This window comes from Lytechinus variegatus, chromosome 3 (genome assembly GCF_018143015.1).
Source record: "Lytechinus variegatus isolate NC3 chromosome 3, Lvar_3.0, whole genome shotgun sequence".
Taxonomy (NCBI): domain Eukaryota; kingdom Metazoa; phylum Echinodermata; class Echinoidea; order Temnopleuroida; family Toxopneustidae; genus Lytechinus; species Lytechinus variegatus.
In genome coordinates, this window is record NC_054742.1 from 58,924,136 (window position 1) to 58,951,217 (window position 27,082).

Below are 27,082 nucleotides of genomic sequence, written 5' to 3' on the forward strand. Positions count from 1 at the left end.
TGGAAATGCTCTTAAAATAGTCTTGTTACAAGTTCTATGATTTTCAGCTTTTATTGAAATACACCTTATATCCTTTCACACTTTGTAGGCAAACAGTTTAGACTAGGGCAGGCACCAAGAAGCACCCCAAAGACTCATCAAACCTCAACAAATCCTCGTCCAAACTCCACCAAACAACCCCAGGTCAAATTGGCCACTCAGCAGTCATTACCAAATGGTCAACTCTCGATGGCACCCAGCGATAAGAGGTCCAATATCGCAGAGAGTTCAGGTCAAGGATCAGAGGTCGTTGATGAGGGTGAGAGGTCACAGGAGAGCTCCTCAGGGGAGAAGCAGGATCCTATTGTGGTTTCTGAAAGAGTGAATTTCACCAATCAAGAGGTTCATCTCAGTGGGCGTGGCACCCTTGTCTCTCAGGCTAGGTTGCGCTCTGCATCAAGTAAGTGATTCACTTCCACCTTGCTCGTTTATGTCACATGCACAGCTGAAATTGGCAGCCATTTTGTCACATTTTGCTTTGTTTATTTTTGTCAGTCATTTGCAGTATTGTGAGCATGAAGTGCGAAATATTGTTTGTATCACATTTTAGAAGATTACGTATTTCAATCATGCGCATATTCATTACATTTGTGTGAGGGAAACGGTTTAGTGCCAATATATTTTCATGTCTTTAACACATATTTCTAAAATTTATATCTGAGTCATAGAAACTTTATATAAGACTCAAATGCAAAACTTCTAATTGCATGTAAATAATGTGGAAGTAAACATGCTCTTATTCTGACCAAATTAAATTGGGCAGGGATTTTGATTTTTAAAGAAGCCTTTTTTCCAAAATCAAATTGTGTGCATGTTGCTTGTATTGTGGTATATTGTTAAGAAAAAGGGGAAAAATAACCTTAAATTGTGAATTAAGATGAAGCTATATGTGAGTTTTTGTGTACAGCATGCTAACATGTTTTCTGCAGTGCATGAGTTCAGTATTTTCATCTTTCATGATTTAAATATCTTTTCATTGTCAGCATTCAAAATTGTTTGCTTCGATCTTTCAAGATCCTCACTTTTTAGCACTTCAATTTTCCACATGATTTTACTTTGCCCTCCCCCCATGGTCTTTGGTTTCTATAGCAACCTCTGCTTCCAGTCCAGAAGCCACAGATGACATGTCATTGCTTCAAGGTCGACGCACTTTCACTAGGAGGTCACTAAGAGACAAGGAAAATGGCAATAAGCTCAGTCCAGATTTTAAAGGTAGCAATCATTCAGTTTCAAATGAAACTGGTCATATGAATAAAGACAACACTATTGGTTCAATGGACCAGTTCTTATAAGCAGTAATATCCAAAACAAAAAGTGTTTACAAAATGTTTTTTGTGTTTCAGTGTTGACATTATTAAAAAAATATGAATGAAAGGTTGGTATCATCCGGCTGCAAGAAGGTAAATATTTTGAACAAAAATGCATAATACATTTTAACGTTGCTGGCTGTCCACAATTGCTATTGTAAATCTTTGTAAGATGGGGCCCTGTTCTGCCTTTTGTTTTACACATCATCTCAATAATTCTTAAATACATGTATATTGTGTATATATCTGGTTTGATTTGTTTCAAGAAAAGTTGATTATACAAAAAAAAAATACTTTTCAGGAATAGCACATAAACTGCACTGGAACTGGTATCTATTATTTTCAGTACATTTTTGCCATTCTAATCACATTCCATGTGATTGCTTGCAAACAGGATGATGAGAAACAGCAAAAAATGTCTCCTAAAACGCTGTACCTTTATGGATGGAATAAGACTTGTGAAGATTATGATCTATGGTTCGATGATGCAATCACTACTAGTTGCTTTCTCATCTATATTTGCAAATCACTTTTGCTATTCACTTCTGCTTCATAAATATGGTTTGCGGTGCATCTATCACATTTACGCAAATTCTTTCTTTACCTTTATTTTGGAAACTAATTTTTGTTTTGGATACAGCCAGGGTATGATTCGAAAAAAAGCCACAAAGTACCAGCTTTTTTTCTACATGTTCATTTCAGCACTGGTAGTTGCTCTCATGTATGTGTTTTACTTTCATTCTCGGCTGCAATTGCAATAGAATATTTTGCTGTGGTTATACAGTACAGAAGGGCATACTGAGATTCCAACATGTAGATCGAGAGTTTATGATTACAATGGTGGAATGGTTATCACAAATCATTGCTCATTTATGTTTGTGAATCACAGGTTTGTTGATATAAGCACATGACAACAGGTGTAAAAAACATTTGTTACAGTTACGATTACTAGTGATTCAAAAGTATACCCGATCTGGGGCCCGTTTTATGAAACTTGTTATAATAACAAATCTGCAATAACAATTTAAAGCTACTGAAATCGGTCATTTGGTTGGCTGATGGTAAGCTTTTTATAGAAATTGTGCAATTTTTGTAATGAGAAGTCTTTATGAAACGGGGTCCTAGGCCTTTAAAACAAATACATAAGTCCTTAGTTAATTTTTACTTGGTTTGTTGCAGAAAATAAGCACTTGTGCTTAATATCTTGTACAGTATTCTCTACATAACATGGGTCTAGACTTGGTCACTTTGTCGAAGGCAGAAATTTGAGGAAAAAGAAATTTGGAAGGCCTACAAAAAAATAGCAGTGAGATATGCTGCATATTTTTATGTTTCATTGTGAAGGGTGCAAAATGATAGTGGAATATTTTGCATGGCTAATTACTTCAAACACATATGCAATGTTCAAAGTCAAAGACAACAGTTGATAGAAATTGGTTTCTTGACTTCTATAAGGAAATAGTTTGACATTACTATTTGATATCTTTGACACTTTCAAAAGAATAGAATTCCACAAATTATTCATATCAGTGTGCTTTCATTTTGCACAAAAAAGATTTCAATCTAAGGTCAAAGTTTCTCCAAAGAGCTAAACACATTTTGTCACAGACAGATATTTGGGTGCTGTGGTTGGCAAACACACAAATGATTATCTTAAAAGTTATATTTTTCCTTTGCACGTTGTCTATGATGAATTCTAAAATTCTGTAAAATACATAAAGTGGATTATGTATTTCCTATACACACTAAATTTGTCATATATTCAAAATTATGTTTAGAGCCGAGTATGCAGTCAGTAGATCTTTGATTCAAATGTTTCTTTATTCAGCTCGTATGCAAGCGTTAAAACCAACGCACTTACTCCTGCGTCCCATGACTTTTGAGATTCCGGGCTTCAGCCAGAAATCTGCCTTCGTTGGACGGGAGTGGCTGTTCCCAGAGATGGAGCGTTGCTTGGGCAAGGATCCGACCTTAGCGGCCAAGCTGAAGGGGCTAGGGATACTGGGTGATGTAGGAATGGGAAAGACTTCAGTCATCGCCAAGATGGTGTCTCTGAGTACACTTAGTAGTCTCCTCATTAACAGCAATATTCATGTCACTGCAGCAAGTAAGTATGATGTTATCGGTTGTGTCACTGCTTTGGAGTAACGCTATAATGAATTTCAAGTTCAAGTGAGGTTTCATTTCTTGTATATCAGAGATAAATCATAATGCAACAGAAGAACGATTTACAAATAACTGAAAATGGTTGGCTTGATTTTGTTCATGGATATCTTTCATGGAAGGGGGCAGCTTTACCCCCTCAGTAAGGAGCCCTATACTTCAATATGGAAGAGTAGTCCACCATTGAGAAAGGAAAAATATACTGTAATGTAAAATTGTAATAATATGATATTGTTATAATTTTGTTATTATTCAGTGGATTGAAAAAGCATTTTGGTTTGCTTCAAATTCCAGTACTTGTTACGGTCATGTTCCACAGATCCTTTCAAGTCCTTCATGAATTATATTAGCACACCTTGTAATATTATTCTTTGTTGTTTTCCTGTAGGCAATTCTGATGTATCAAACTCTACTTCCCAGAGCAACGTCTACAACAGTAGTGGCACTATGACACGAGCAAGGCAACAGTCTGAACAATCCCTTATGTCACTCGCCTCACAAGTAGTTGCTTTCCATGTCTGTCAGGTGGGTTGGATATTTAGATTATTTCGACCCCTGGCTTAAGAATTTTGCATATATGTCAAATCCATTCAGGCAGAAGAGCATCAACTCTCGCATGCACTGTACATTTTGGGCAGGGCGTGTTTGAGCTAACACCCTCATACCAGCCACACATGAATTTGGCAAACACATGAATTTGGCAAACACTAAGAATCCACAACCCGTCATTTTTCTACCAGCTAGGCGATGATGTATCTTTATTGAAAATTGAAGTAGTGCATACAAATTCAAAAGAAAAAGAAAATCAGATCGTGAAAGATGTTTGAAATCATACTTTGTTCTTTTCAATTGTAGGCTGACAACAGCATTACATGTCTGGTTCCGGAGTTCATCCACAACATGGCTGCCCAGCTTGTCCAGTGTCTCGGTGTCTATCGTGAGATGCTACTGAATGAACCCCAGCTACAGACACACCTCACCTTGAGAGAGTGCACCCCAGAACCCCAGCGATGCCTTCATCAAGGGAATATTGGAACCACTCAGTCTCCTCAAAGCTCAGGGAAAGATACCAATGGACAATTGCCTCATCCTCGTCGATGGCCTCAGTGATGCCGAGTTTCACAAATCGGACTATGGGGACACCATCGCCTCGTTCCTGGCACGCCACATGTCCCGATTCCCGCAGTGGCTGAAGCTGGTCATCACCGTCCGAAGCTCATTTGCGGAACTCACCAAGATGATGCCTATCCAGAGGATATCCCTGGACAAGGTGTCAAACTCGGAGTTCATCCAGAAGGATGCAGAGCTCTACATCAGCCATAGGTTGCAGTTGAGCAACACGTTAAGGACTAATGTATCCCTCAATGGGAAAGTGGAGCAGTCGATGATCGCCAAGTTCCGAAGTCACTTGCAATCGCTGAGCCGAGGTTGTTTCCTATACCTGAAGCTGACCTTGGATCTGATAGAGCAAGGCTACCTTGTCATGAAGAGTCCCAGCTACAAGGTGTTACCCATTAACCTCTCTGAAATCTTCCTGCTACAGTGCAATCTCAAGTTCCCTACCATACGAGCCTTTGAGAGGGTTACCCCAATTCTCAATGTAGCTTTAGCTTCCCTCTATCCTCTCAGCGATGAACTGCTCTTTCAGGTGAGATGGAAAGGAACTTTTCCAACATTATTGTCCATGGTTTGATTGTGAAGAAAAGTAGTTTAGTTATACTTGTCTCACAATTGTGAATGATTAGAATGACAATTAAGCTTATAAATCTAATCCTTGCTCTTGGAAACTTTTGTCAAATTTTGCTAGCCACAGTTACTCGGAAAATACTGGGCTGCATTTTCTAACAGCCTCGTAAATCTGTAGAGAAATATTAAAGTGAAAGAAGATTTCTGAACTGTCGTCAATCCTTAAAATTTTAAGACATATGTCTTGAACAGTCCATTCTAAGTGAAATAAGTTATCTTTAACACCAAATCAATTTCAATTTAGATTTATTTTTTTCCCCAACATAGACGATGTTACAACATAATGCCCATTTCTGTTTTCTAGGCTGCCAATGCCAGTTTGACGAAAGACTACATGCAATGGGAGGAATTCCAGCAGCGTCTCCAGCTGATCTGTGAGTTCCTGTGCCCCAGACGAGACAACTACCGTATGTTCTACCACCCTTCCTTCAGGGAGTGGCTCATCAGGAGGGACGACGGAGACAATCCCAAGTTCCTCTGTGATCACAGGTATGTAAAAGGATGAAGTTGATAATGATACTGTTCTGTGTCATGGTTTAGGGGACTGACTCTTGCCTTGGATTCAGAGGGTAGTGTATTCGAATGGGGAAGGACTGTATAGGCTCCAGTTTGGTACCGAAGTGATTGACGTAGAGTGACGATATAATAGGATTTATTCAGTAGGTCTCATGAATGTTCATGGAAACACAAAATGTAAGGATGTGGATTAATTTTCGACACATCAGTCAGCTCGATTGGTGTGGCGCAATCAGTAAGCCAACTACAGTCAACACCATTTACAGAGGTTAGACTATGGTCTTGAACAATTTTTCTTCTTTTTTTTTAACTAAAAAGATTGAGGCAAGAATCTGAAAAAAAATACAATTCAAAGATTTGTATATGACTATTCATGACTATGTCAATTGCCTTGGGGAGTCCTTCCTGTTTGAATCCATCTGCTGCCCTCCTTGGGTGCTTTATGAAAGTTTCAGTACTGACAAACTTATTCATTCTGACAATTTTCGTGAAATCCTTTCTTTGAATGGATGAAGAGCTCTGGGGCCCGTTTCATAAAAGACTTGCAACTGTTGTAACTTTGCCATTATGGCAACTACCATAGAAACCTTGATTCTGATTGGCTGCTGAGCCTTGTTGCCATGGTAGTTGCCATTATGGCAAAGTTACAACAGTTGCAAGTCCTTTATGAAATGGGTCATTGGTCTCAGACAGTTGCTATGGTAACTGTCAGGGAATGATAAACTTGTCAGTTTTCACAACTTTCATGAAATCCCATCCTTTACATTCACTGTGAATTTGACAGGTCAATGTACCTTTGATAAAATATTATTTTGCATTAGTTCTATATCTCTGCTGCTAAAATTCTTTATCAAACATTAAAAAAAAAACCTTCACGAAATAACATTTGTTGTGTACGTATCGTCCTGTGTATCTCACCCGTGCTGTTGCTATTGGATATTTATCTCTAATACCTTTCTGTATATATTTATATAATTTGTATTCTTTTATTTATATTCTATTTATATTCATTCAAAATATATCAGCTTTTGAATAAATCCTTGTATATACATCATGCTGTGCTTGTCATCCCCACTATTTTTCTTTAATCATATGATTTTCTTGCTCCATTGCTTTCTGCTATATTTGATTTTGATATCTTATTTATTTGCTTCTTTTGTTTTCCTCATCAATATGTATTTATTACTTCCCCTTGCCCTGTGGAATCAACCATTTCTGTGTAGGGGTGAAACAAGTAACCGTGAAGCAGGGACTCTCCCTACTTATATATGTGATTACAGGTAATATGCTTGCCTGTGATTGCCTGTGACCCTCCGCATGCGTTTGAATATCTCAACATTACCCAATAATATCGATTCCATGACATTTGCTCCGGCGACAATTGTTCCGCTATAAATTCCACACACTTATCTCATGACTAACTTCATCTCTGGACTTAACACAATACCCTACCCTAAACCTTTCATGAAACCCTTTTCCAACCCTAACCTTTGACAACATAAAGCCCGGAGCAATTGTCACAGGAGCAAATGTTGTGTCACCATAATATCTCCTCTTGTTATGTCTTGTCATGGTAGGCTTGTCTTTACTAACACTTATCGAGCATTGCAAGGAACTTCCGTTCAATCTTAAATCAAGGAAAAGTCAGAAAATTAAATGTAAGGCATTGCTGGAAAGTTGGGTTACAATAGCAAATCAACTTCAAATGTGTGTTTGTGAACTTCAATGGTTGATTGAACATAACTTTCATGCAATGCTCTTCGTCTCTTCATTAATTTATCCTTTCCATTGTCTTTCTTCATGTTATCTTTTCCACCCAATTGGCCAGTTGTTGATATTTTTATAAACCCTGCTTCCGATACAGATTATACATTGACATTGCGGTGTAGCCTTTTTTTAATGTAGTAGACTTGTAACATCTATCTTCCTAAGCCCCGTATCATGAAGCTTAGTGATTAATCATGGGCTTATTTTCACAATTGATGATGCACAGTAATCATTCAATTCAATTCACTTGTAGATATCAGGCTTACCATCAATCGCTAAGCTTTATGTAACAGGGCTGTATTGTTACTCTAGCATGTTATGTATTCATGATGACCCTTTTACACACTGAACAAAGGAATTTTACCATCACCTTGATTTAATGAATAACTGAATTAACCAAACTATCGGGGGGAACTTTTGTTTTCAAAACTTTTATGGTAGTGCATATGTAAACTGTGCGCACATCTAGATCTTACACGAGCAAAGTAATTGTGATGTTACAAAGGACTCTAATTATCACTGCGTATGATGAAGAAAGATGGACAAAAAACTGATGAGAAATGACTTCATTTTGCACCTACTCAAAATTACTTATAATGCATTATGCCTCTATGGGATGAAATGATCAGCAAATAAGACATAAGTTTCATCAACATGAGTGGTGATTGATGGAGGAACTACACTTTATCACATGATTAACTTTTGACAACCTTGATATATGGAGCATTATGTGCACAAGTATTATCCTCTGTATTTTTAAGTGTAATTGACTTTGTTTTTAATACATAACATGCAACTGTTTTGGGGTGACTTTTGTCTTGTTCTTTAATATTGTAGATTGAGATGCATGTGTATATGAGATGATGATTGCCAAGTAGTAAACTCCACTCCCATGAGAACTCCACCAATTTTTTTTTTTTTTTTTGGGGGGGTTAAACATAAAACCACAATTTTATCCTAATTCTTATGTTTTGGACTACCAACAATTATTTTATAGGCTCATTGATATTTCCTATTCTTCAAAATAGCCACCTCTACATTCTAACACAGATATATTACGGTTTATTGTCCTCAAAATGTATTAATTGTTGTTTTTAATGTTCTTTCAGGAGTGGGCATGCCTCCATGGCATTCTGGTTGAGTCGTAGAGGGCGTCGTCTTGGGCGTGATCAGTCGTTCGAGCTAGGTCATCACATCCTGAAAGCTCATATCTACAAGACTGTAGGACGCCACCTCCCTGTGGGGCACTTCACAGCCAGAGAACTGCAAGCAATCTGGATGAAGCTCAACGCTGAAGACCTCTCGGCTAGTCTCGTTATGAGGAGGAATATCTTCTTTCCTAATATCAAGGTAAAGATAAAATAAAATAATAGAATTTAATTTATACTGAGACAAGTCTCAGAGGGAAAAGTAAGTTGTTCGACCCACAAGGTCTCATGATAATGAACATTGATCATGGCTATATTATGAAATAGATGAATTGAAATAATATATTATATATCTTTAAAATAGTTGCTAGTTTTATTTGTTGTCTAATATTGATCAGTGTTTTGAACTTCACAGTTGCGAATAGACAAGTTGAAAGAGGAGTACAATCGCTGATATTGATTACAAAAAGTCGTTTCTGTGTTCCATAAGTAGCTCTTCAAAGTGCCATCTGCTGTGAAAATGCAAACAAGGAAAGCAATTCTTTTCTTGTTTCATCTAATCTGTATCATGCATGGATTTTACATTGTTGAATTATCTTATCATATAGGTTAGCCGATTGTTACTGCTAGCTGGGGCTTCCCCTAATCAGCGGACAGACGTTCTGAACTGCGCCCCTGTGTTGTGCGTGGCTGCCAGAGAGGGCCATACTGAGATGGTATCATTGTTGCTGGAGTTTGGAGCTAACGTGGACGCCGAGTGTGATCGGGGAATGACTGCCCTGTGTCATGCAGCGGCAGGTGGACACCTAGAGATCGTTAGGATGTTATTTATTAAGAAGTCTAAGGTAAGCTATGAAACAAATGCAATATGGCAGAATGCATGAAAAATTAAGCATGGGATGAATCTCTTGAGTAAATTGAGCAAAAGTAATTATGGGAAATTAACCAGATATTATTTTTAACTGTTTCTGGGTATTTCTAGGTTTGGGCATCATCATTTTAAGTTAGTGATGACTTTGATATTTTAGACCAATCAAGTCCTAGATAGATTTGCATGTTGGAAATTATTGGTAATTATTCCATGCCTTGGACATCTCACCCTCCAATTTGGTATGAATTATTGGAAGTTATTTCAATAACTGTTCATTGTCTTTTTTTTACTAGGTTGTCCATACTGACAAGAGTGGACGTTGTGCTATGGTGCATGCCGCTGACCATGGTCATCTACCTGTCCTGAGCTTCCTCCTTCAATGTGATTGGACGAAAGATGACCGTACCCAGCTGACCCATAAATCAGTAGCACAGCAAGCCTTAGTAGCAGGGGCAGGAGCTGGTCATAAAGAGGTAAAGAAAAAAAAGTGATCAAGTTTTTAAGATTGATTTCTTTGATATCAAGGATTGCTTGATCAAGAAATAATTCCTGATATTTCTATGCTTGGTCTTGCTATTAATTGATTCATCAACTTGAACTTGGTTGTGGTTAGTCCTAAAAAGGACTGTTGGGATGATGGAGTGATAGAGATTAAAATTCAAAGGTGAGATTGAGATAGATGAGAGTGAGAAGTATCTTTTGTAATGTAAGGTGGATTCCTAACAGGACTGCAAATCTGATGAAAATGAAGACTTAGATGAGATAAGTTAAGAAGTCCTGGCAGTTTGAATATGTGAGCAGCAAAGAGTAGATGAGTAGTGGGGAGTTGAAGCGATGAGGCATCTTGACGCTCTTGGTAAATTGTAATTTTGTATCACAAATTTCCTTAATGGACAATTAACCTATTCAATTTAATTCAATTCAAGTAATCCAAACTATCCTAGTGGTATTAAGTAAGTAAATAGAAATCAAGGCCCTTTTATTAAGTGTTATGTGCTTTCATTTCTCACAGATCTGTACGTACTGTTTGGATCTCACAGATCCTAATTCTCCTACCACCAGCCTTTTGAGTGTTGATGAACCAGATACACTCCATGGAGATACAGGTAAAAAAAATAAAAGCTCAGTGATGTAATTATGGGGATTTCCCTCTGTGATATTTGGGGATTTCCCTTAGTGATGTTGTGAGGATTTCCCCTTGTCATGTAAATTTCATAGTCATGCATGAATGATATAGGTTTTACCAACACAGCAGTAAGGGTATATTCCAAGGTTTCAAAGTCTCTACAAATACTAAGGAATTATATCTCACTCTGGTTATAGTTAGGATTTGAGCTGGTGTATATTCTCATGGTCTTCCAGCATTTGGTCTACATCTCAGATAGACTAGTGCCATGTGGGCTTGATCTACTATCAATTTGGTCTAGGTTCCTCTTCTATTGATTACTTTTTATTTTGTCTAATGAAAATTTGGTTCATAAACACTTCATCTATTCAGAGAGACAGAGTGGAGTGGAGATGAAATGGGTATAGCCATGCTGGAAATCAAAACAGGATCACAAATTGTCTATAAATGACAAGAGTAGATGAAGTGGTCAGAGATGAACTGGGATTAGACCACGTGGGATGAGACGAAGCAGGTGTAGATCAATCAGCGATTTTCCTTTGTTTTACAGCATTGACGGCAGCCTGCAGTCAGGGGCGCACCGAGGTGGTCAAGCTTCTCCTGAAGCGAGGTGCGTCGGTCCAGAAGAGCAATCAATCCCAGATGACCCCTCTGATCTGTGCGGTCAGGAAAGGCCGATGGGAGATAGTGGACATCCTTCTCTTCAACCATGCTTCGCTGGAGGACACTGACCGGCACGGAAGGTCACCCCTCATGCTTGCGGCCGGAGAGGGACACCTTGCCGTCCTCGAAGTACTTCTTAGTAAAGGTTAGCCAAGATTTCATTATTTTGTGGAGGCGTGATTGTGTAGTGGTTCTAACTCTTGCCTTTCAATCAGAGACGTAGGTTCGAATCCTACTCCTGACATTGATATCTCTCAGCAAGAAATTTATCCGTATTGTACTGAACTCTACCCAGGTGAGGTGAATGGGGTCCTGGCAAGAATTTATTCCTTGAAACATAGTAGACATAACACTTCCGCTAAAGCCAGGGTAATTAATGCTTCATTAATGTAAAATGCTGAGAGATGTGATAAAGTAAATGTTTAAACGTTTTTTTTATATCGTGATTAGTCAGTATAGGTGCATGTTTCCTTTTGATTTTTGTAATAGATCAGTTCCTTACAAAATCTGTCACATCTGTGTCTATGAATTGCAATACAGGAGCTTCAGTACATAGCTCTGATAAGGAAGGTCTGACAGCATTGTGCTGGGCGTGTCTGAAAGGTCACATCAACATTGTCAAGTCACTCCTGGAAAGAGGATCAGCCATAGACCATGATGATAAGAATGGAAGGACGCCCCTTGACCTGGCTGCTTTCTTTGGAGATCCACAAGTGGTGAGCATTGATTGAATCAAGGTTTTCCGGGACCTTAGCCCTGTAACTTAGAGCTTAGTGATTGATCATAGGGCTGATTTCTACAATCGATTGCATTCATTATTTTGTATGATCAATCATAGAAATGAGCCACACGATCGATCGCTAAGCTTTTTGTTACAGGGCCTTAGATGATGTTTCATAAAGCTGTTCATAAAGTTACACATGGCCGTGCGCTTAACTGTGACATGTTTTGAGGTGATAGGTCAGCTACATAGGGATATATCATTAAGCACAAGAAAGGATCACCGGTTGTGCAGAAAGTCATACATAATTTATAAAAAATTTAATGAAACAGTCTGCTGTCTGATTAACGACCTTGGAAACCTTTATTGTGCTTGGCTGCTGAGCCCTATTACCATAGCAGTTGACATAATGGCAAATTTACTATAATTCTAAAATTTTTTTTGTAATTTTAGAACTCTATTTAATAATGGTAATGATACCAACATGCTTATATAGTGCACATCACTTCCAAATGTGCCCCTATGTGCTCTTTTATATTTACAGCCAACAACTCATTTTATACATGAATTAGCATAAGTAATTAGAAGTGATCATGCGATCAATAGCCAATTTTGGGAGGGGGGGGAAAATGGTAGATTTTGTTCCGCAGAATTACCTCACAGCTAAAAATGTCTTCTTCGTCTTTTCTTTCACTATGTGACAGGTACAACTTCTTGTTGAGAAAGGCGCCAATATAGAACACATGGATAATAGCGGTATGAGACCATTAGACAGGGCTATAGGATGTAGGAATACATCCGTTGTATCTGTTCTACTCAAGAAAGGTGCTAAACTAGGTAGGTCTCCCAATCAAAACATTTGGTTAACATTACAATGGTCTTTGATGAACTTTGATGTGCGTTCTGTTTAATTTTGTTGATATGAATTGTAGGTAATTTATATTTCTCTGTTTCCAGCATGTTATTCAACAATATAATTTCTCTACCCAGTTGTTTATCTTCTCTGTCTAAACATTCAATCTCTGTGACTTTGTTCTTGTCTCCTTCCCTACCTCCTATCTCACTCTCCCTGTCTTTCTAACATGTTCTCTCTTCTTTTATTCCATCTTGGTCATCCCCTCCCCTCTCTCATAATGATGGGTATATTCATCTCATATTTCTATGAATAATCTATCAAACCATTTTGTTTTAATAAATGCTTATGTAATTGTAATAATGTTGTAACTTGTATGCTTTTATTTGTCAGTATATACCTACTTGTAAACCCAATATGAATCAGCCTCTAGGCTGCTATTTTCAGTGTATATATGGGTATATATTTTTGAAATAAATAAACCATTCAATTAAGTAATAATACATTTAAATAAAGTGTTATATTTTTCTTTATAGGTCCAGCATCATGGGCAATGGCGACCTCCAAGCCAGACATCCTTATTCTATTACTCAAGAAACTCATGGATGATGGCAACGCACTCTATAAGGTAACTCACTTTGAACATACTGTACTACTGAATCGGGAGACTCGCAGCATTGTTTGCATGAGGAACAGTAGCATTAAAATTGAATGCATAGGCGAAAAATCAATATTACCTGATTTGATATCAATTTATTGAGATCACAATATCCAAAAAGTAAAATGCAAAAATATAGAGTTGATGATAGAGATTAAGATACGCCCAGGTCGACTCATTGCTGTCAATGCAGGGCAGTAATATGTACAGTTGTTAGCATAATAATAGATAGGGTCGAAAGTTATTTTTTGCACTTGTTCAGAATTATTCATACCCTTGCCAATACCTCAACAAAAATGTCCTTTTATGACAATGCGCATTATTTTCACTGTCTGGGAATGTGCTATTCTTTGTTCTATAGTTATTTCAAGATGTTCCAATGAATTAAATACCCTCTTTGTTAAACAAGCCATTGAACAATGATGGAAAATAGCATCTTTCTAAAAGGGTATAAATAGAGGAAAGCATTCTGGTTATTCTCAGTCTCTGATAATCATGGCCAAGTAGAAGGAGCTCAGTGAGGACCTACGGCAACGTCTTGTGAATGCCCACATTGAGGGAAAGGTTACAAGGCCATTTCAAAGCAGTATGACGTCCCTGTGGCAACAGTCCAGAGCGTAATCAAGAAGCACAAGAGGTACAGCACTGTGAAGAACCTTAGTGGGCGTGGCAGGAAGTGCAAGGTGTCCCCTAAACTTGCCAGGAAAATCTGCAGAGAGGTCAACAACAACCCCGGACCACAACCAAGGCCCTACTTGAAACGCTTGACCGGTCAGGGACGAAGGTGTCCCGGTCCACCATCGAGCGAGTCTTGCACAAAGGAGGTCTCCATGGACGCAGGCCTCGGAAGACACCGTTGCTCAGGAAGAAACACCTGAAGGCTCGACTGGCCTTTGCTAGAGGTCATCTGAAGCAAAATCCAAGCTTTTGGTCAACCATCCTGTGGTCTGATGAGACGAAGTTGGAGTTATTTGGCCATATGGATGTTGAATACGTCTGGAGGAAGAAAGGGGAAGCATACAATCCAAAGAACACTGTGCCAACCGTCAAGCATGGTGGTGGGCACATAATGCTATGGGGATGTTTCTCTTCCAGTGGAAAAGGGAACCTCGTTAGAGTCAAAGGAATCATGAAAAAGGAGGATTACATCCAGATCCTTGATGAGAACTTGAAGGAATCTGCCGAAAAACTCCAGCTTGGCCCCAACTGGAAGTACCAACAAGACAATGACCCAAAGCATACCGCCAAGCTGGTGAAGAAATGGTTCAAGGACCATGATGTCAACGTCCTAGAATGGCCAAGTCAGAGTCCTGACCTGAATCCGATCGAGAACTTGTGACGAGACCTGAAAGTCAGAGTGATGGCTAGGAACCCGACCAACCTGACCCAGCTTGAGGCCTACGCCAAGGAAGAATGGGCCAACATCCCGCAGGAGACGTGCAGGAAGCTTGTGGACACTTACAGGAATCGTCTAGAAGCAGTCGTAAAGAACAAAGGCTATGCTATTGACTATTAATGAAAGACATTGGACTCAGAAAACCTAGGGTATGAATAATTTTGAACATGACATTGTTTGAATATCTATGAATAAAATACCCCTGAAAAGAGAAATTTCTTGAATTGTGCATTGTTGTTATTCTTTCACTAGTAGGTCACACATAGATCATAGAGAAACTTGATAAAATGCATTTATTTCATCACAAACATGAAAAATCACAAATATCAACAAGGGTATGAATAATTTTGAGGACGACTGTACATGAGCAGTTTGTTATTGATGGAAATGACAAGTACATGACGTTGCCATATTTCTATATATAGCTTTTTTTGGCTGCTCTAAGTTTTTTTTTAAATTCCAATACTTGTATTATTATCTTGTAATGTTAACACAGAAAGAGAAATGGAGGGAAGCATGTCATAAATACCAGTGTGCTCTCAGGAAGTTTCCATCCGAAGGGTTTGGTGAAGACATCCGAACCTATAAGGAACTCAAAGTCAATCTCTTCCTCAATATATCAAGATGCAAGAGAAAGCTAGAGGTAAATATCAACAACCAGGAGCAGAATCTGAAGTAACTTGAATAACTTTGAAACAATCAAATATAAAAATTTTGTTTTAGATTATGTTGTGGGAGATGTGCATGCTGATTCTTGTCGCAATTGTGGAATAAACAGCCCTGATCTGGAGGTTGTAGGGGGAGGGGCTGTAGGCCCCCTTTCTCTAGTCTTTCCAGCCTCAAAAAATATCCTAGTCTGATTCGGGTTAAGAACGAATGCATTACTGTCCAACAATAATAAATTCATATTTTGGGGAGTTCCGTTTTATCCTTTAGTTGGTATGGATAACAATAAAAGCAAGGAGGAAATATGTTATCTAAATCACCCACGCTACATCCAGATGGAATATACTTATTCACACGTGGTAACGACTATTTTGCTAAAGCCAGGGTAATTATGCTTCATTCCTTCAGAGTGCTTAGGACTTCTGATAAAGTGAGTGTTAAATGCTATATAAGTATTTCTTCATATAAATTTTCAATCAATTCCAGCATTTCTTCGTAGAATTCAGTTCATGATTTGTATAACTGACGAGTATTTTCAAGTTTACTGGATGAATCATAATATTCATGGCTATATAAGCAAGTATAATTTTTACTATTATTATATTTCTATTTAAATATCTATTCATAACCTCTTTCCCTTAATATGCAGGATATTACTGGTGCTATTGAATACTCTAGCAAAGCTCTTGAAATCAAACCTAAATGTTTCGAAGCATACTATGCCAGGGCTAGGGCTAAGAGAGCAATAAGGTAAGATCCAGGGCCCGTATCAGAAATATAAGCAATCATGGTAAAACACTTTTTAATGATTGATTGCATTGACATTACTGTTTAATTTAACATGAAATCAAGTGTACAATTAATTGCTACATGTATCCTTTGTGTTATGGAACCCTGGATTTCTTCAACATTTGTCATCTGACATTTTGTCACACCTGACAACTTTCCTTGATTTTGATTTATTGAGAAGCACAGTTACTATGGATACAGTCGGATAAAACATAATTTATCAGATAAAACAAGTCATGCTGTCCTGACCATTCAGTATTTTGCTGTAGTATAGACTTCTGCTACAATTCACAATAATCCTTTATAATATTTTAATAGAACTCTGGTCAGATGACGGAATTTGATAGATCACTGTTACATATTTTTAGAAAGTCAGTATGGTCAGAAGTTGGGTAAAACAATGTCAAAATGATTAAAGATATCTTGATGTAGAGGAATAGACCTGTTGTTGATCAGATCCACTTGGATACGCCATCAAATTCAAAATTGAATGAGGGAAAAAAATGCGTTGAAATTTGTCAAATTCCATTCTATGACCTGTTAAATCATTCATGCTTGATTGCAGACAATACGGACCAGCCCTACAGGATCTATTAGAAGCAGTGAAGCTGGCACCCAACAACCGGGAAGTCCGACGACTGCTAGTCAGGGTGAAAGAAGAATGCAAAGAAGAGACCAAAAGACAGCGGGAAGCCAAAGAAGAACGCGAAGAGAAAGAAAAAGAGAAGAAGGAGATGACACCAGATTCCGGTGTTGCAAATTCACAACCAGGAAGTGCTGAACAATCACAGGCGGAGGTCTCCGAGCCTGAGGAATCCGGGAGACCCGTCACTTCAACGGCCTCCTCACAGGCTGGACGTAGTGATCCTACGGTGGTGTCTAGCACTGTTTCCTCTGTACAGAACACAAGCAGGGTACATGACTCAAGTGGCGATCTGTCCTCACTGGACAACAAAGGGTTAAATAGCAATAGTTTGAATTCTAGTAGTAGCTCAAGCACTCAGTTAGGATCCATGGACTTTTCTGTCGGCAACGGACACCTGGTTCAAGGGACTGGCGTTTCGCTAAAGGACGAGAATTTGTCCGAGAAGCAGGTGATTACGGAAGTGCAAGATGGACTCAAAGCCGGGGACAAACCCATTCCTAGAAGGGCTCAGGCGGTCAAGATGCCACGGCCTCCTTCCATAGAAGTGGCGACGTCGGAGCCGGTGACCTCGGGAGTGGTGTTCTTCAATGCAGGAGCCACAGACAACTCTCTCATCTCCCCCGGCTCCAGCCAGGTTCCCCACTCTCAATCTCCCAAACAACCCAACAACTCAGACTCCAGGGAGAGTACTCCGGAGTCCTCCACCCCTGGCTCCGGCTCTGCATCCGGGTCAGGATCAGGAGCCCTGAACTCTCCTGTCCATAGTTCCGTCAGGCTCCAGGATGTCTCTCACACCATCATGTCCAACCCAACCAACGTCCAAGCAGGGGTGACCCACAGGTGAGAGTCATCGAGATGATCCCCAGGGCTTCCCCCAGTCAATGGGAAAGGTAAAGGGTAGCATAGATCAAAACAAAAAAAAATGCAACTTGTCAGCAGTCAGTGTATCCTTCTTCGTGATTCCTACATTGGTGCATCATTCATCCTCTCCAAAAAAATAAAACAAACAACCAACTTCCCTTTTAACCCCAACTCCCTGTCCAGGTTGGTCCGGGGACATTATCTTCCTCCTCTATATTTGTTTCTAATTCTTCTATGTCAAATTTCATTAACTCTTGATTTTGTTTTGTAAATCTGATTATCAGCAAACCATATTAATTGCCTTTGCACTATGAGTTATTTCACATGGGTGAAAAAATGGGAGAAAAAACTAACAATACTAAAAAAAAAGAAAAAAAATCATTAAAACTTCTTTTAACCACTAATTGCTGAAGCTAGCAGCTCTTTGCATATCTAACATCACCAGCCCAGGTGTCATTAAAAATTCAATCTTGCTTTAGATTACTTATTTACGTAGCTTGATAATGAAACACTAATTTCACTTAATATGCTCCTTTAAAATGTTAAACTCACCTATATATACAGCAATGAAAGCCATAATTTAGATACATAGTCTAACATTTCAGACAATCTAGCACTCATGCAAAGCTGTGATAATATTCTAACCATTATAAAATGAGTCCACCTGGCAGCATGAAATTTTTGCGTTAATTGTTTAGCTTTAGATTTTTTTTGCATGATCTTTGTTGCATCTTCTGTTTTGCAGTGGCTTTTTAAAAGCACTAATTTAAAGAAGGCATCAATATTGAGTGTGTTTATCATCTCTTTCCTCATGTAGAATCAAGATTTGAAACATGTTGCAGTATACTTATTTTACTTAGACAAACAGGGCTTTTTTTCATTATGGGGTGCTGTTCAAAAAACTGAATATCCAATCACTTTCGCCGGATTCTGAGAAAATGCATGGCCCACACTATTTGAGGAAACGGCCTCAAGCCGGGGCAAAACGTCACTCGTGACGTGACCCCTCCCCCTCAGTCCCAAGTGCGCCACTCTACCGCACAGTGACAAGGTCCTTATTGTATGCGTTTATAAGTGTATTTTGATAGTGGGTAGAGAAGCTTGTTCCATACTGGGAAGAGTTGATAAATGCAATCACTGTTGTGTGTTGAACTATGCAGTGTGAAATGGAGCTTGTTCTTTGTTTGTGCTTTAGCTTTTTTTTTAACGCTTTGTGTCTCTTTAACTTTTATTTTGTGATGTAATATTTTCTCCCAACAGTCCTCTAATAGCTGATGAAAGACCAATCAGTAAATTTTCTTCCAACATTCAAACCTTTCTAAAGATTTAGTAAAGATCAAAGAATGTGAAATATGATAGCATAATGACCAGGGAAAAACTTCCATTGGGGCCCAAGGTTAATTCGCCCCCAAAATGCCTTACAGAGCCCTTTAAATTCCCCAAAGTTCCAACATAAACTGTAATTAAAAAAAGCAAAATTGGACTGGTGATCTCAAAAAGTTGCCTGCAAATAAAAAAGGAATTCCTGATACTGATAGTGACTATTACGTCCCATTACAATTGAATGATTAGTTTGTGACTATGCCAATGTGATGGTTGAATAGATTTTAGTCCATCTCATGGTAATGTTACTATATTTCTAGATGATAAGACACTTTTATCATCAGGGGGTAATAAAAAGATACACTTGATATCCAGAATTGATCATTACTTTTTGTACATTGTTTACCATAAACTTTAAGTGATACTTCACTGTGCAATTGATTTTATCTTTAATGTAAAATGCCTGGATGTAAATGTATAGTTCATTTTCTATCAGAAAGCTACCAAGACAATATCCTTACTTTTTGTCTGATTCCGTGCTTGAGAAGTTACTTTATACCAAAAAGGAAAGTAATCCTTATTGACATCCAAACCTTTTCAAATTTGACATTTCAATTTGAAATTTTACTCATGAATATTACATTTTAGAATGCTTTTTTTTATTCATGATACACTGGATATTACATGAAAATGAGAAATCTCCAATTTTACCCTGATACATTAAAGGCATTGTAAATGACGAGGGCTATTCATGAATATCGGTTCATTGTTTTGTGCATCTTAATCATGCATTAAATTTGATGCTTTAGCATAGATTAGAACAGGACTAAAATTATTTGAAATTAATATTATAATAACAAAACATATATGTGTGCAATTAGCTAATTGTTTTGTATTCTCTTCTTTTACCCCCTCTTTTTTATCGGCATCTTATTTCATTTTAAAGAATAAAAAATGATGGAAGTTGTGTTCTATGTAATGATTGTTACTCCTTCTAGCCCAAGAAATATACTTTACCCCTGATTTATTTTTCTTATGGAATTAATCTTTGCAATGTTCCTTTTTCTCAGCCTCATAGAAGGAGGGATTTAATTTGGGTATTGAGATTAATTTTTGTTTTGAGACATCAGATATCTAAATTAAAAAGGGGATTAAATCATTTTTGGAGGAGGGAGGGGGGGTGACCTTTTTAAGTGGTTATTGATAACAGACCTGACAACATTGCATCTTGTGTTTGGATGATATGCTCCTTTTTGCCTTGACTGTTCTTTTGTGTTGTCAAATACTGGTGTTTATATTGGAGTGGGAATGTTTGAATTTTTCATCACATTTTAAGTAAATTGTATCGAAACCATTAGGGCATATCGGGTACTTGACTTTGAAGATTTAATAAAAATAAAGTTCTGGGAAGAATCGAACTTTGAATAAAATGATTTGTTATAAAACAGGAGAAATGAAAAACAAAATGGTGAAAGTTTAGAAACTTTAATTTCTGTTGAATTAGCGAATACAAATTATTTTATTGTAGGATTTTTACCCCACAAAGTTGAATACTTCCCTATAACAAAGTACAGGTTTGAACTATGAATAGGGTAAATTCCAAAATGATTTGATGGTCAGTCACAAAGAAAAGCAAACCCCAAAATACAGACACTCGCAGAGGATTAGCAAAATTTTAGTAAGGATTACATCTGTTTTACAACATTTGAAAATTTCGAACTTTCTTATTTTTTGTCTGATTTTGTTAAATCTTTTATCTATCTGCCTCTGATTTTTTTTAAACGAGTTTTCCACTTGGGATGGATTCCCTTTTAAAGATTGATATTTGGACTTTTGAATCCTCATTTTCCTCACCTTTCAAAAAAAAAATCCTGTGAAATATGTTCACTATAATAATACCCGATATTGATCGGTAGTTATTAACCAGTAATGTTGAGATGTCAGGCGAACTATATTAGTGTTATTCTTCTTTGTAAACATGAAATATTCATTCTTTCATAATTTATTCTAAATTTCATCTTGAACAGGAATATTTGCTAGACCTGCACATGATTTTCATACATTTTCATTGTATCCATTAGTTATTATATCTTATTAGCCTTCACCTTATTTTGCATTCACCTAAATTACAAAAATAAAATAAAATAATTCAAACTCATTTTCTATTTCTTGCAAATATAGAAGAAAATCTTCCATACTCTTCTAAACTTGGCTGATATATCTTTTATAAATATCTTGGGAATAAAATTATTTATGGTGTCAACTAGTCCACATATCTCACAGGTTTTGGCATGAAATGTTGTCACATTTTTAATTTTATAATATAACCTTGTCTGTTAGATATTTGGAATAAATTTGAATACATCCTTATTCTGCTGTTAATAGACAAAAGGGGTTGAAGCTTCAGAATTTTTTTTATCAAGCTAAATTTTTATTGGTCAACTAGTTAGCATGCTGAAATTTGGGGAAGGTTTGATGAAGCTATTTGTAAAGTTAATGCTGAATATTGAGACTATGGCAAACAATATGCCGCACTCATTCAATTTTCATAATACTCATCAGCATATGCACGTATTGATCAAACTCATTCCTGCAAAAGTACATTTTCAAACAAAATATACTTTGTGCTATAGTTTGAATATGATGCTAAAATATGATATTTTGGACAAAATTAGGAATGAGGACTCTTTTTGTATTTTGACTTTTCATATTCCAGATATTTTGTGTTATTCATTATGCTATGAATAGCTTTTCAACCAACCCCAGGTTTGTTAATCTTTAATAGTGCCATAATGAGGCTGCGATGAATGCAAGGAATGCTCCCCAGGGAGTGGAAATTGTGCACTTTTCGTGCGGGATTGAAATGATAGGGTAATAATATAGGGTAATATAGGGTAATAATATGCTGTAACGCGCTTTGAGCCATTCTGGGAAAAGCGCTTTATAAAAATTGGCCATTATTATTATTATTAATAACAATAGATATCTTTTATTACTTATTATCACTTCATTAACTGGGCAGTGTACCTCAGCAGCCACCCGCACAGCAAGCCACCATCTTAGAAACAAGAGGTTCCACATCATCTAATCCTTCCACAACATCATCGTCATCATCCTCATCCTCCTCCTCCACCACCTCCCCCTCATCGTCGTCATCTCCAGGCCAGGCTCCCGCAGCTCCAGGGGCTGGGGCGGGGTCAGTGGTTGGACGTGGTGGAGGGGACTTGGATGGGGGCAACGCCGTCAGCGCATCGCCCGTTTCTCCACAGAATCCCGCCCAACAGCAGCTGCACCAGGAATTCCCGCGACCAAATACAAAACATACCATATATATAGGCCCCACAGCATTGTAACCATGGCTACAAAGTGTTGACAGTTGTCACGTTAGATTATTTTTTACCAAGGAATGCTCTCATTTGACGGTGATCATCCTCACAAACACAACAGCCAAAATTTACAAAGGTGGTTTCACTTGTACCATGGTACAATACTATGGAATATTACGATTTTATGTACGTAATGATGCTTATTTCATTACGTACGCTAAAGAAAAGTCCCAATTATAAATGCACACTTTTGGCAATGGGCACTAAATACATGCTTGAATGAAGCATGATAATATAAGAAGTCTGCAAAGTCCATTGTTATGCACCATGGTACAATCTAAACAACTTTTGGGAATGGATGCAAGCAAGGCCAAATAAAAGTCACATATATCAAAGCACTATTCATACATGGCACGGGAACAGGGATTTATTTCATTTATTTGCAAACGTGGAGTTGCATCTATTTTCTGGTTGGTTTCTCATATCATGCTTACTAAACTTTTGTGGAAGGTGTTCATTAATGTGGAAGGTGTTCATTAATCAATCCATCGGCCCCCAGAACAACTAAAGTTGCCACCTGCAACTGCAGTTGAAATGAGATAAATTCAATTGCATTGAATCTGCAGAAGAATAACCCAACTTTATTCATAAAAACAAAAATCAGTCTTCATTTTCCATCGCAATGAGAATTCAGTGAAACTATGTTACATTGCATATGGGAAGTAGCTTGTAAGGGATATCACAAAGTTAAATCTGAAAGAAAATTGCGTTGTGTCTTTTAGCAGGAATCCCGCCAATATCTTTTCAAAGCTAATCTCGAGGCATTCCCCCATTGCGTTGTCTTTGATGAAATGACAGGATTGGTATTAAATGAAAAGCTATTTGCACTATTCCTCTGCAAAAGACAGGAATCTGCCATTTGACATGGTGCATATCTTTTTCAGTTTTTGAATCTTCAACTGATCTTTATGAAGAATTGTCTCAAGTGTAGCTCCTGTAAATGGAGGTTTTCCTTGATGAAATTTATCAATCAATGAACCAAGACCTGTATTGTATTCATGATAAAAGAGTACTCTCTTTCCGTCCTTTTGTTATTTTGTGTAAAATCCGTCTATGGCTTGCTGTTCTTATCTTCAAAGCTAGAGCCCTTCATCAAAATTGAATTAATGGGATATGTCCATATTTAATCCATGGGACCTTTAATGTATTCAATCTCAAATTAGCAAAATCCTACTTAAATTGAAATAGAAAATGCTTTCACAAATCAAAAAAATATCATCTTAGAATAGAAATGCTTTCACAAAACATCATTTTTAAACAAGTTCTTGCTTGTAAGCAGTTAATTACTCAATAACTGGCAGTAATAAATACATTTTGTCACATTTACTCCATACTGTGCTGCAATATATTTACAAATTGCAAATCTTTTTTTTCAGGCAGAAATTAAATTATTTGCAAGATGATGTGTACAAGTATTTAAGACTTGTTTTCAGTACTAAATTTGTCTCAGTTTCTTTCTGTACTGTATGGAAAGTGTGCACCACTGGGGAAGTGTGCACCACTGTGGGCATGTGCATCACAATATTGTATTGTTGCCAGGAGAAGCGAAGGAAGAGGTTGACATTTTCTAATGTAGCAGTTTGGTGTGTAAATTATGCACTCTTCTATTTATTTTTTTATGTATTGGAACATTGGAAACCTCATCGAGTTAATTCACCATATTGTATTTCAACCGTACACAAATGAAATTCACAATCCATGTACTTACTGTAATTTAATTCATTCTGATTAGTATTCCCTATTTATTTTCATGAAGTAATAAAAACACTTTCATTTTTATACTTGATCTATGAATTCAGTACACTTTCGTATGAACAATATGTAACAATATATTCACCTCTGATATCATGAAGTCAACTCAAAGGCATTTTGTAATTTGGAATTTTGAGAGAAAGAATAAAGACCTTGACCCTGGATTGCTTATTGTACTTTTGAAATGTATCAGATATGTTGGCTGAACTTACTTGGTATCCAATCTCACACGGCTGTCACACTTACATGTTTTACTAAGTGTATGCCGACGTATGTAGGCTATGGCAAGCAGAATTTCTTAATTCCATTTCTTGTTCTCAAGAATTGCTTTTGTTTACAAAACAAATGATTCTTCATATAAACAATTTGAATTTGTGATATTTTGCTTTAAAAAAGCAATTCTTGATATTATAATCAGTAATTATTAAAATGAGACAAATATGTGTAATAGAGAAAAGTAATTCATTTAATGTGAATGAATCATGAAAGCATAAAAACTTAATATCTTCTGTGCTGTGGTCCTACTTTCATATTTGAGGAAAGTATCCAAACTTATGGCACACTTCAGACTGATACTTATTATTGAAATCTATCATTTGAAAGATAAATGTAATTTATGGAACTCACCAGGAACCTCTTTTCTCCTTGTTCTGACAAAATAAATTATTATAGTTCATATTTTGAGGTGTGTTGGTGAAGTAATATAGCTTTAAATGGATAGGATTAGAGGGATGGAGAAGTTAATCAAGGCAGTCAAGTGTTTAAGCATAAATATGATTTACTTGTCATTCATGCCTGAATAGTTTTTTTTAATTATTAGATAAAGTTAATAGCAATGGCTTACATGTACACAGAATGCACTTATCAAGCACTTATTCTAAATTTGTAGACAATGAAAAAGTAGCAGTTCTACATATATGAATGAAATTTCCCTTTGATGAAGATAATGTAATGCTCTTTAGTAGCATTTCGAGAATTGGTATGAATAAAATTTTCTTGAAATGCTAATGCCCATTTTACACTTCAGATTTACAATTTCACATGTACTTGTATTTATGAAGCCATTGATCCTAACTGATATCAGTGCTGTGTGAGGAAAAATTCATTATTCTTTATCTTTATTGTATTTTTGAACCAAAGAGGAGAGAGAACACTGATTTATTTGATTGAATTGATTTATGTAGCAGCTATAAATGTTTTATTTTCTGCACTAGCATTTGTTATGATGATTGTATATTTCTGATATAAGCGCTGATTTCAGTTTTAAATATGTGTACATGACGGAGGAAATGGCTGCACTGGAGGACTTTGTGTCAGGAAATGATTACTATATGAATTTCACAAAACAGATTTGTTTTTTGAGCTGGTCAGTGTTGACCAGCATTTGTATATTTAAGGATATGTACAAAACAAATAAACTGGCTAAAATTTAAGCTTAACTTAATCTTTGCTCTGTGATAGTGTCTATTCATTTGAAGTTCGTTGTATGTCACTTTTTCTATGATGTCGGTTTGAATGTTATTTGTATGATTCAATGAAGAGAGACAGTGGCCCGTATTCTGAAGTCGGGTTTAACTTAAACTCAGGTTTAAAGTTGTGGTTTAAGTATTGATACCCATTTCTTACATAAATCACTAATAGTAGATTAATCATATGTCATCTCATTTGGCTCTCAAATCATTCAAAATTGTCTAGGAAGTATATATCGATGATTGTCTTCACCATTGAAGAATCAGGAAAGCACACAGTAAATATAAGAAACATACAACTTAATCAAAATTTTGACACTTTTGGCTTCCCATAATTTTAGCACAGAGTTAGACCATGGTCTAAGTTAAACCCGACTTCAGAACACAGGCCAGTGAGTTTAGTAAGGGAGCAAGCCAAAGTGGAAGGGGATAGATATAATGGGATAGTCAGGGACAGTGAAAATGCCCCCTATGAATTTTCAAATAGCGTGGGGGGGGGTAGAAAAGAGAGAGAAAAGAGAATATATTCTTACAAGATGTTTGTGAATAAAGGTAGCCAAAAATAATTCAAAGGTCGGCTATATCAAGAATACGTGCAATTTGTGATTTCTTTACCAACACACAAAGTAACTTCAACTTCACCTTGCTTGCGTTAACATTGTCATGGTTCGCAGGGTTATGGTCCTTTAAATTAGAAGGGTACAGAAACTGCTTTTCCATATTTTAGTTTGTAGAGTAACCAGTGGCTCGCTATAATCTCTGTTGAGCACATTCCAGTCATTTCATTGAATGAGAATGAAAAAATGATTAACATTGCTATGTTTTCTTCTGAATGATTGACATTTTTTTATTCTTGTGTAACTGGGTAAATTTTCAGCTGAAACATCATGAATGACCAACATTCTTCTTAAAGAATGGTGATATGCTACATTGTTATTTAAGGTCCTATTGCTCTAGCAGCAAAGTCATCACTGTACCCGTAGTATAATGGATATAAGGGATGCATTTTGTTTGTAGTTCACAGACAGAGATCCTCCAGAAAGTCTATCTGGGCTATTGTATGAAACAAGGGTAATTCTGGCAGGCAGTTGAGTGCAAGATGTTCTTAGACTTTGTCAGGAGACAACTGGAGGCTCATTCAATGACTGTACGAGGTATTGGAGTTTAGGAATGAAATAAACTTTCCACCTTCTTGCACGCTTGGATCTTACAAATC

General features: G+C 37.1%; 1 protein-coding gene across 1 annotated transcript in view; it reads left to right on the forward strand.

Annotated features, from left to right (window-relative positions):
• LOC121411497 (protein TANC1-like) overlaps positions 1–25,841 on the forward strand; it is a 95,084-nt gene extending 69,243 nt beyond the window's left edge. The window contains 19 exon segments of the mRNA XM_041604261.1: positions 89–439; positions 1,129–1,251; positions 3,175–3,453; positions 3,898–4,034; positions 4,365–4,505; positions 4,507–5,157; positions 5,560–5,744; positions 8,648–8,888; positions 9,295–9,531; positions 9,851–10,030; positions 10,570–10,663; positions 11,234–11,491; positions 11,887–12,062; positions 12,772–12,904; positions 13,457–13,548; positions 15,471–15,617; positions 16,290–16,390; positions 16,995–17,915; positions 22,282–25,841. Coding sequence (XP_041460195.1) covers positions 89–439; positions 1,129–1,251; positions 3,175–3,453; positions 3,898–4,034; positions 4,365–4,505; positions 4,507–5,157; positions 5,560–5,744; positions 8,648–8,888; positions 9,295–9,531; positions 9,851–10,030; positions 10,570–10,663; positions 11,234–11,491; positions 11,887–12,062; positions 12,772–12,904; positions 13,457–13,548; positions 15,471–15,617; positions 16,290–16,390; positions 16,995–17,915; positions 22,282–22,612 — 4,778 coding nt within the window. The 3' untranslated portion in view covers positions 22,613–25,841.
• Positions 25,842–27,082: the final 1,241 nt, after the last annotated feature.